This window comes from Brassica rapa, chromosome A09 (genome assembly GCF_000309985.2).
Source record: "Brassica rapa cultivar Chiifu-401-42 chromosome A09, CAAS_Brap_v3.01, whole genome shotgun sequence".
NCBI lineage: Eukaryota > Viridiplantae > Streptophyta > Magnoliopsida > Brassicales > Brassicaceae > Brassica > Brassica rapa.
The window spans coordinates 31,875,825-31,886,774 of NC_024803.2; the positions used below are offsets into that span (position 1 = coordinate 31,875,825).

The 10,950-nt window shown below is 36.5% G+C and overlaps 2 protein-coding genes across 3 annotated transcripts; both read right to left on the reverse strand.

Moving 5' to 3' along the window:
- Window positions 1-4: 4 nt before the first annotated feature.
- On the reverse strand, window positions 5-2,748 carry LOC103869078 (transcription factor TGA3). 2 transcript variants are annotated; one of them, XM_009147127.3, is made up of 10 exons: window positions 2,503-2,746; window positions 2,064-2,252; window positions 1,894-1,980; window positions 1,755-1,814; window positions 1,594-1,671; window positions 1,452-1,515; window positions 886-1,157; window positions 576-809; window positions 193-496; window positions 5-149 (listed from the first exon to the last, which is right to left on the reverse strand). In XM_009147127.3, the coding sequence occupies exons 1-9, from the start codon at window positions 2,506-2,508 to the stop codon at window positions 344-346; spliced, it is 1,143 nt and encodes a 380-aa protein (XP_009145375.1). In that variant the 5' UTR covers window positions 2,509-2,746; the 3' UTR covers window positions 5-149; window positions 193-343. The 2 variants fall into 2 exon arrangements, with proteins under 2 accessions (XP_009145375.1, XP_033137044.1); XM_033281153.1 differs by lacking the exon at window positions 5-149 and having other exon boundaries at window positions 190-496; window positions 1,452-1,671; window positions 2,503-2,748.
- Window positions 2,749-8,209: 5,461 nt separating this feature from the next.
- Window positions 8,210-9,646, reverse strand: LOC103869234. The gene has a single exon (XM_009147303.2). The coding sequence runs from the start codon at window positions 9,644-9,646 to the stop codon at window positions 8,210-8,212; it is 1,437 nt and encodes a 478-aa protein (XP_009145551.2).
- Window positions 9,647-10,950: the final 1,304 nt, after the last annotated feature.

Here is a 10,950-nt window from a genome sequence, read left to right on the forward strand (position 1 = left end):
ACTATAAAGGTAAAAATTCGTAGCAGACTTGAGGGTTGACATTAAATACAAATATTAACATCTTGAAATGTTTTCCACCCAAATTTACATCTTTATTCATTTCTCTTAACGAATTCATTTAAGCAAAACCAAAAACATCAATGAGTAAGATGATGCTCTAAAAAAAAAAAAAAAAAAAAAAAAAAAAAAAAGATGATGCTCTAATGGAGAATAAAATCACTCTACATCTCCATACACTTTTCACTCACAGATAGATAAACAAAGTCCCTAGCTAAACATCATTCGAGGTTTGCCTCGTTTTCCTTGTGCTTCCCTTCTCTTTGTTTTGACTCCTAAAACTTGTTTAAGTGCGTTCTCGTGGACGAGCTGCCCAAAGAGAACTCAGCGCACGGAGCCTGTGGAAGTACTCTCCTAAAGCGAGCAACCCTCTAGCAGCCTGCCTTGTCGTCAAGATCTTACTCATTTGCTGCAGAGTCTGCTTTCTCAGATGATCCGCCTGTTCCAACAGAGATGTTCCGGTTGAGCCAATATCAAAACACTGAGCAGACATGAAGAAACATGGGTACGTGTGTTACCTGGTTCACAAAACCCTCCAACGCCTGAAGATTCTCCATAGCTGAAGCCATCTGAGCTCCGTGATTCGCAGACTCAACAACTCTTATGTCAACTGCAATGTTCTCGACCAAACCTTGCTGAAGTTTATCCAAGCCTTGAGAAAGAGCTTCCTCTGCTTGCTGAGACGACTGTTGTAAGTTTCTCACCTCCAAGAGCTGCTGATCAGTTAACGGCTCAATGTATGGCATCACAACCTGAAAACAAAACAGGAACTCACTGAGTTTGTGTTCTAACGAGTGAAAAAACTGTAACGTGTAAAAGGGGTTTTACATTTAAGAGCTCGGAAGGGCGGAAACCTCCAATCCACTGGAAGAAGCGTTCGGTTGAAGTTCGCCACATACCGGATATCAAGAAGAAGACATCAGCCTTTGCAGCATCAGCTTTCATGCGGAAGAGATTAGCGTAGTGGTTTAAACATATGTCGACGAGCATTTTGAGCTCAATGTCGCTGATATGCGCTTGGAGTGCTGTTCGAATCTCGCTCACTCTCTTGTTCTGTTCTTCTAGCCAGTGTGTGTATTCCATCTCAAATGCAGCAATTCCTTTTAAAAACAGTTTCATTAGAGTCATGAAACAATGCTAATATATACTCCATTTGTTTAATGTTTCGTCTTCACTAATATTAAGAAAATCATTAAAATTTCTACTATACACCTAACTATTACATTCGTTTTATTTGATTTTATTAGTTAATGAGCTAACAAGTAAGGATTAAAAATAGAAAAACTATAAAACATATGCTTTGAAAATATAAAACGATAAACAAATTTTAAAGTCTACAACGACATTTAAAATGAAACGGAGGGAGTACTTATTTAGTGATATCAAACACCAACCTGTGTTCATGGTCCCAGCTGGTCCAAGATAACTAGAATCTGATGAATTGCGTACACATAATCCCTGTAACAGAAAGAAAACAAAGCCACTGAGTCTTTGATATGAAACACAGAACCTTATAACAAGGAAGCTTGAGCTAACCTGTTGCCTAGCTCTTGCAAGTTCCTGCTCAAGCTGTGATAACTTTAACCTGCTTTCTTCTAACTGCTGGACATGTGCCTAAAGGCAAATATACATAACTCTTTTTATCTATCTTTATTACCATAAAGAAAAATTTCCACCAAAAAGGACCATGTTCTTACCTTCTTTCTCAAACGGCTTTTGCGAGCAGCCTCTCGGTTCTGAGCCAATCGCCGTTTCATCTGTGCAGTGCATAAAGAGTGAGCAAACAACCCTCTAGTTCTTTTATCATTCAAATGCTAAAACTCTTGTTGTGTGTACCTTATCATTGATTTGGTCATCGTCCTGATCATTGTTACTAGACGGTTCTGCTTCAACAGAGTTATTATACATAGAAGTATAATTCGCCTGCGTGTAATTTAAGTAACCACTAGTTTAACAAACAAAGTAAAACATGAATCTAGGAAAAAAAAGGGAAATATAATCTGAACCTTATTGTTATCATCTGCTTCCACCTCAGGAACTGTGGAAGAGCTCGGATTGTTGTTGTTGTTTTGATTACTAGTACCTATAGTGTTGAAAGCATTCTCCCAACCAGACAACTGTTGGAACGGTTCGTACATCCCCATCTCTCTCAATGATACAACTTGTGTAGTAGAAGAAGAAGATGAGCTCATCATCTGTATAAAAACAAAAAAAAAAATCAATAAATTACAAAAACTCAACCTTAAAGAAACTTCTCTCGAAGGCACAAACAGATGATTTACTAACAACAGTACAAGTTCTGGATCAAATATTAGTTTTTTAGCTATTAAAGGTTGAGACTTTATAAAAAATAATAAAGACCAAAGATTGAGCCTTTGAGCAAAGATAGAGCCACAAAATTACAAACTTTGACCAAAAAAAAAGGAAACTGTAAACAAACCAAACCTCCATGGACAATTCATCACGAAGACGAGATATGAAGAGTGAATCTCTAGTTGAAACGCATTCTGACGAGAGTATATTCCAATAGAAGAAAATAACGAAGCTTTTGGTCAAAACTTAGAGGTGAAGCGTACACATCAATGAAAGAAGAAGAAGTAGAAGATATTTTTTTTTTTTTTTCTCTTTTTTTTTTTAATTTATATTTTATCTCTTTGGTTTGATTAGTCCTACGAGCGTAGAATAATAAGCAAGTTGAAGTAAACGAACGATGTACGACAAAAGCTCCACCGTGTGAAAAAACCAAATCGAGTGACAGAAGAAAAGTCTGACCTTTTTAACGTGCGCTTGTGTGTCTAAAATGCGCGTGAGATGACGTCCCCTCACTGGTGATGAGCTGGATTCTTCATAGTCGACCGACACGTCACTTCTCCAGAGAATATTCCACTTTTTTTTTGTTAAATTTATTCGTCTTTAGAATAATATAACTTATAGAATCTGAATCCAATTAGACATTATTATGTTCGTTTTCTGCTTGTATTTGAATTTTGAAGAGAGAAACCAAAACTGCTCAATAATGACATGTGGTTTACACTAAAAAAAATCATATTTAATAAATTTATACTTTAATAATAAATTAGATTTGTCAGAAAGTCCTTTAGTCCAAATTTTATTGTTATTTTTAATTCCAAAATTGAATAACTTTTCTTATAAATTAGGTCGCGTTTTATGGAACACAACACAAAGTGTGCAAGATTAATGCTTTTGATAATTTTAATTATGTATTCGCTTTATTAGGAAGGGTCTCCATAGTTAGTGCAGTGGCATCTTTTTAAGTACCACTCCCTTGGCTTAGTGAGAAATAATTGGACCTTTAATGACCTACCCAACTCCAACAGATTAACACTTTTATTTTTTTTAATTCTTTTTTAGCCTAATCATAAATTCATTCTTTAATTAGTTTGGCACCGCTTGTGTGTTTCTACAGAGAAGCATGCTGGTAAGGATTCATATAATACAGTATAGCTTTCAATCCTTTGAATAAGATTCATTATTCATATTGGTCGATAGCGAAACTACATGAACATGTTTGTTTCTTCTAGAACTTTAACATTAGGGTTTTTGACCTGACCAACTTTATCTTCCAAATCCCGAATTAGGTTAATCCCCATTTCACAGTTTTGATAAGTGCGGGCAAAGAAAAAAGGGGAAACGAATAGACGTTTTTCATAGATACCCCAACCAAATATGGAGATGTTCAAGTGCAACGCAAAAGCTCGAGTGAAGTTGGGCTTAGCTCATAAAGCCCGAGTAAAGTTGGGCTTAGCTCATAAAATTTGCTGATATTCTCGGGTACCAATTGCACATGGGAAAGGCAAGTTGAGTGGCTCACTGCCACTGGCGTACCAAAAGCAAAACAAATGCCAAGACCAATAATTTATTTTAAGGGTATGGTGTTTATTAGAACGTCAACTTCATTCAAAAAGAAAAAAAAACGTCAACAATATTGTCTTTTTTTTTTAACACTAGAATTTTATAGATATATAAACCTGAATTGTTACACAAGGAATAATTACAACCATAAAACATAGAGGATAATTTGACTTAAACAAAGAGATTAGTAAGCCAAGAAGGATGTCCTCTAGCAATGTAAGATTGAAAGAGATCCTTTTTAATCACACTTTCCGCAATAAGCATGGCTCCCTTAATGTTGTGTCGAGGGCTGAATTGAGCTTTCCGGTCTTGGAACTCATTCAAAAGTGGTAAAATCTGTGAAGAGTAGAACTTAAGAGAAGGCCAAGCATGAGGTTTAGAAATAGCTTCAATCAAGTCATGATCTTCACTTGAAAAGATGATAGAGTCATACTGAAGTGTTTTTAAAGATTCCATAGCCCACTTCCAACTTTCTAGAGAAGCATCTTATTTGTTTTGTATATTGGTGAATGATCTTCTTCCATGAAGAAGAACTTTACCTTCTCTGTTGCGAAGTATCCAAGAGGCTCCACTTTGCTTTCTGATCTTATCCCATGCACAACCAATATCACATTTTAGCCAGGATATAGGAGGTGGTTTCCAACCAAAAATGTTCTTCTTTTTCTTTTCCAAGTCAATGAGTTTTTCTTGTTTATCAATAGACTTGATAAGAAACCAATGGTCTACACTTTTGTAAATTGAGCTGATGAAGGGAGGCCCCAGATTTAAAGATCCTTCAAAAAAGAAGGCGTTTCTGTTTTTCCATAATTCCCACAAGATCCAAGCTCCTGCTCTTCTGATTTCTTCTGGAATGAGGTGATTCTTCCTCGTCTTTAGCACGTAGAAGATGTTTGAGAAGACTGAATCAGGATCAAAACCACTTAACGGGGAGGGGAAGTTACTCAATGCCCAAGTTTGCTTAGCAATAGTACAAGTAAAGAGAACATGATTCACCGATTCTCCTTCTAGACCACAGACTTGGCATCTTGTATCAAGCTTAATGTTCCTTTCAGACAGTTTGTCAGCAACAGGCAAGGCTCCACTAATTGCTTTCCATAGAAAAATTCTGATTTTTGGCTCTGTGTCAAGAGACCATATGTAATCCTTGATACCATTCAGAGAAGGAAGAGTGTTCCCATGAACAAAAGCTTCCTTTTTTGCCTCTTTTTCAGCTAGCCAGTAACCTGATTTCACCGAGTAATCTCCAGAACGAGAATGATTCCAAATGTAAAAATCTGATGAAGAAGTAACCGGTTTGATTTTGAGAATGATTTTTTTATCTTGAGGATAAAAAAGATCATCTAACAAGGTTTGATTCCACGCTTGAGAACCATCCAAAATTAAGCTGCTGACTTTGAGATTGAGATCGATCAATGTGTTCTTCATAAGAGGAATTCTCATTCGATCACCATCAACTAACCAAGGAGAGGACCAAACAGATAAAGAACTACCATCTCCAACCATGTGTCTGAGACCTTTACTTAATAACTCTCTACCAAAAAGAATACTTCTCCAAGCATAAGATGGCCGAGAACCTAATGAAGCAGGCAGGAAGGAGTTATTAGGGAAATACCTGCTTTTGAGAAATCTACTAAGGAGAGAGGATGGAGATGAGAGAATTCTCCATGCTTGTTTGGCAAGAAGAGCTTGATTGAAGAGTTCAATATCTTTGAACCCCATGCCTCCTAAGTCTTTAGAGATACATAGCTTGTCCCAACTGAGCCAATGTATTTTCCCTTTGTCTTCAGATGAGTTCCACCAGAAGTTAGCCATTGCTGAGGTGAGATTATTACAAGTCGTTTTAGGTAACCTGAAACAGGTCATGGCATGAATGGGCATGGCAAGGGCTACTGACTTCAAAATAATCTCTTTCCCGGCTTGAGAAAGAAATTTAGTATACCAGCTAGACATCCTTCCTTTCAATTTGTCTTGAATGTAGTTTAGGAGTTGAACTTTCGAACCACTAAAACATTCGGGTAAACCTAGGTAAGCACCTGCTCCGCCTTCAGACAGAATCCCAAGTGAAGTTTGAATCTGAATTTTCATCGCAGGGTCAATATTCTTGCCGAAAGTGAGAGAAGATTTTGCTAAGTTGATGACTTGCCCTGTAGCCTTTTCATATTTTTGTAGAATCTCTTGGAAAACCTGACATTGGAGAATGTCTGCCTTGAAGAGAAACAGACTATCGTCTGCAAAAAACAAATGATGAATAGCTGGGCCTTCTCTCGAGAATTGAATACCATGAAGACGACCTTCATCAGAAGCTTGGTTGAGTAAATAAGTTAAACCTTCAGCACAGAGCACAGATAAAAAAGGCGAGATGGGATCTCCTTGTCTTAAACCTCTTTGTGGAGATATTAAACCATGAGATTGCCCATTGATTAGAACAGAGTACTGAACAGAGGAGACGCATGCCATAATCCAAGATACCCAAATAGAGTGAAAACCAAGAGAAAGCAATAATGCCTTTAAATAATTCCATTCAACCCGATCAAATGCTTTCGACATATCAGTCTTGGCTGCCATAAAGTTGCTTGAGACAAACTCATGAGTGTTAAGACTATGAATAGCTTCATGCGCCATGATGATATTGTCGGAGATCAGTCGGTCTGAGACAAAAGCAGATTGAGATGGTGAAACTATATCTGGAAGAAACTCTTTAAGCCTGGAAGCAATAATCTTCGAGATTGTTTTGTACATGACAGAACAAAGACTTATCGGTCGGAGATCAGACATAAGAGTTGCATTCATCTTCTTAGGAATCAGAACTAACTGTGTGTAATTCCATTCAGTAGGCATAGCACCAGAATCAAAAAAATGCAAGACTTCTTTCGTTAGCTGTTCACCGACAATATCCCAATAAGATTGAAAGAAGAAACCAGACATACCATCAGCACCTGGTGCACTGTCTGGTTTTATAGAGAAAACTGCTTCTTTGATTTCTTCAGATGTTACCTTCCTGATTAACTGATGATTCATTTTCTCTGTGACTCTTGGAGTTAAACCTCTGAGCATAGTAAAGTAGTCTTCCGAGTTTGAAGATTTAAAAAGATCACCAAAATATTGTATTGCAACCTGAGCTTTCGAAGCTTCTGATCTTTGTGCATTGCCGTTTTTGTCTATGAGTTTGACGATTTGATTTTTTGCCCTTGATATTTTGACCGCAGTATGGAAGACCTTGGTGTTTCCATCACCATATAAAATCCAATTGTCTTTAGATTTCTGCTTCCAAAAGTTTTCTTCATCTCTATAAGCCAAAATAAGAGAACCTTTAAGTTTGCTGATCTTCGTATATGACGGGTTCATTGATGATTCTTCAAGTTCCAATTCATCTTGCAAGCTAGTAATTCTTTCCTGAGAGTTTGCTTTGTTAGCTTTTTTCCAGTGACTTAAAGCTTTCCTGCATTGTCTGATACGAGCCGAGACTGAATGTTGATAAGAGGCCGGGTTGTTCCAAGCATGAAAAATGGCTTCTTTAACTGAGGGTTTGTGAAACATTCTTTTATCAAATTTGAAAGACCCTCTGTAAGAATCTTGAGATGAAAGGAGTTTGATCAGAATAGGACGATGATCAGAGCCCCTTTTAGCTAAAAAAACTTGGTTAGATGCAGGAAATTGATTGAACCATTGCTTGTTACCGAAGGCTCTGTCAAGTTTACATTGGATCGAGAGATTATTTCTTCTACCGCCCCAAGTAAAACTATTCCCGGAGCTGGGAAGTTCAGACATGCCACATCCCTCAAGCATATTAGAGAACGGAACAAAAGAGGAATCACTTCTTCTAGGACCACCAGTTTTTTCCGAATTGTTGAGGATTTCGTTAAAGTCTCCAAACATGCACCAACTGTTCTTCCTATTTATCCCAATCCTTGTTAGACGTTCCCAAACAAAGTGTCTAAAACTGACATTCGGATTTCCATAGACACAAGACAAGTTAAACTGTTTTCCTTCATAGATTATATGTACATCCAAAAGATTCTTGTCTTCATACAGAAAGGTTACATCTACACTGTTCTTCCAAAAAAGGGCTAGACCAACACCTATATTTACAGGGTCAACAGTGAATAGACGATCATATCCTAACCACGCCTGGAGATCTACTAGAGTATTCCGAGAATTCATAGTTTCCATGAGAAAAAAAGACTTCAGGGAAGTGTGCGCTACGCAATTCCTTGAGTCGTTGAACTGTCAGGTCCTGAGTACGTCCCAGTCCCCGGCAGTTCCAACTGATGATGCTCATTTACGCGTTGGACGGTCCCTCACGCGGGACCATCTTTGGTGTATTGCTCTTTGCAGCTTTGGATACACCTGCCAAATCATCTTCAGCTTTCCTTTTCTTGCTCACATTTCCTTCAGTCACCTCTTTGTGATCATGAGCTTGAGGTAACTTCTGAGACTTCTTACGAGAGTTGTAAATTCTTTTGAATCTTCCTGGCTTCCTTATTGCCTTCTCTTTGGAGTTAGAAGGTTCAGCAGTGAAAGTAATCAGAGAGCTGGTTGGATTCACCTGAGACTGTTGAAGTGATGGTAGCGACAATTTACAGAAAACGTTGGTTGTAGTGTTAAACATCGTCTGTCCTGATGAGATTGCTGCTGCCATTAACTTAGGTTGCGGGTTCGGGATAGAAGAGTGTCCCATTTTTCCTTCATTATCATCAGAGACAACTATCCCTTTTCCTTTGTTTATGACTGAAGTGAACAGCGAAGTAGGGATGAGTTGCATAACTGATCTCTGTGAATCCAGTTTCATTTCTGCATCTTTCACTGAAGCAATGACCCTTTGTTCACGAACATGTCTGTCTTCAGAGCTTGAAGCTAGTAGATAATTGCGCATCTCTTGTAGAATCTCAGGAGCAATACGCGGGCGACCCGAGAGAGGATTAATTCCGACTTGATCTTCCTTTAAAATTCCATACAGAGGATCAGTAGCTTCAAGAACCCTTTGCGGAAGAGAAGTCTGAGAGATAGACATGAAACCCTTTGACTGATCACTAGATCCTTGAGCATGTTCAAGAAAAGGACAGCGTTCCTTTGCATGCGTTAATCTCTGACAGTGGAAGCATCGCATTTGAACTTTTTCATAATAGTAACGAATTGTTGTCTGTTCACCACCTGGGAGATTTAGGACCCTTGTTTTCTTTAGTGGTTTGGAGACTTCAATCCTGATTTTAACTCTAACATAATCTTGTCTCTGAGGTTTTTCAGGATCAAATAAGACCTTTTCAACATGCCCGATAAGATCTCCAAGCTCAGAGATAGCTTCTTTGGTGTAATGATTAACCGGAATGTTGCTGATTCTGACCCAGATCGAGACTGATTGCAGGAATCCAGGCTGAGGTTTCTCTACCCATCGATCCATTGCTAATCCCCAATCATCGAAGGTTTGCATGCCTTTTTCTAGAATTTCCTGAAGATCGTGTTCATGCATGAACACAAACTGAAATTTTTCTTTAGTCAAAGCAATTCCTCTGACTCTTTCTGACTTCTGCCACCTCCTTGGTAGTTCGTGGATCAATTTTGGCAGTCTTTGAAATTCTGGGTTAAGAAGTCGTCCTATTAAGCTGCATGCATTCCTTTCAGTTGCGAAATACTGCGGTAGATTTGGTAGAGTGAAAGGACCATCATCATCATCTTTGAGAGACAAGGCTAAGAGAGCTCTATCCATTTCAGCAGACATAGTTGGTAATTTTAAGAGACAGGAGAAAATTTAAAAGAGTAGAGTGGGGGAGAGATTGACAGAGTTTTTGGTCTAAAGCTCTTTCTGATTGAGGGAATCACGAAAGAGAGGCTGAAGCTCTAGAGAGGAAACTCTAGAGAAAGAAAAGTTAGAGAGAGGTGAGTCAACAATATTGTCTATGATGATTGAAGTTACAGAATAAATTCCATAACCATATAGTAAATGCTTCAACCATTGAACTACTGAAATGGTTCGTCACGGTTACGTATGCACCAAGTTTTTAAACGAGGTCATTATTAGCTATAGAAATTTTAAGTATTTTAAGAGAATCTCTGAAAATATTCTCTATTTATAGAATTTGCAAAACTCTATATTTGAAATTTCAAGGTGTTTTTTTCCAAAAGCAAAACTTCAAAATTATTTGTAATTTATACTATGATCCTTATATTTGCCATAATTAATATAAATTCATAAAACATTATAAATAACTAGAACATATATAAAAATATTATAGTAATATTAATTAATAAAATCTTACACTAAATATATAAAATTATAAATATAAATACATAATTAAATATTAAACTACAAGCAAAATACCACATTATTACATAAACTTATTTTCTTAATGCTCCATTTTCTGTTACAAAAAAAATTGTTTGGACAATATTTTAGAAGTTCTGCAGAAAATTTACTATACTATTAGTGTTGTTGTAATATTTAAATTTGTGTAATACATGTCTTCATGTATCTTTTTAATTTTTTTTAATTAAGTTTCTTTTTTAATATTCTTGTTGTCTAATTCTACTTTTAAAATATTATAAATCTTATTTTAATTTTTTTTTAAATTATGTGTAAAATTTAAATTTATAAAAATAAATTTGAAATATTTAAAATATACAAAAGTTTTAAAAATTAAAACGATGAATGAGAAAATACTTAAGAATTATAAATGTGATGCATAATTAATTATAAGGACCAAGATGAAACTTTAAATTTAGAGTTTTGAGGTTTCACTTTTTAAAACTCTAAATTTGAAGTTTTCAAATTCTTTTTTGGAGAACAAAAAATTCTATATGTGAAGTTACAGAGTTTCTAATCATAATTTTGATGCCTTTTTTATCACATCCATTGACACCAGAGACGTGCTCACCTTATCAATTTTGGGACATTGGCCCCAGGCCCCCTCTCACAATAGTACATTTTGGGGCTTCCATATTCATAAATCATATAATCAATATATGATAATATGATAAAAAACTATAATTATTTTTTAATACTTTTCAATAATATGACTATTTCTG

Coding starts and splice junctions, on each gene's coding strand:
- LOC103869078 (XM_033281153.1), bottom strand. Junction 1,158..1,451: donor AGCTGGGACCATGAACACAG/GTTGGTGTTTGA, acceptor TGTTTTTAAAAG/GAATTGCTGCATTTGAGATG. Junction 497..575: donor TGGAGGGTTTTGTGAACCAG/GTAACACACGTA, acceptor CTGTTGGAACAG/GCGGATCATCTGAGAAAGCA.
- LOC103869234 (XM_009147303.2), bottom strand. CDS start 9,646: ATGTCTGCTGAAATGGATAGAGCTCTCTTAGCCTTGTCTCTCAAAGAT.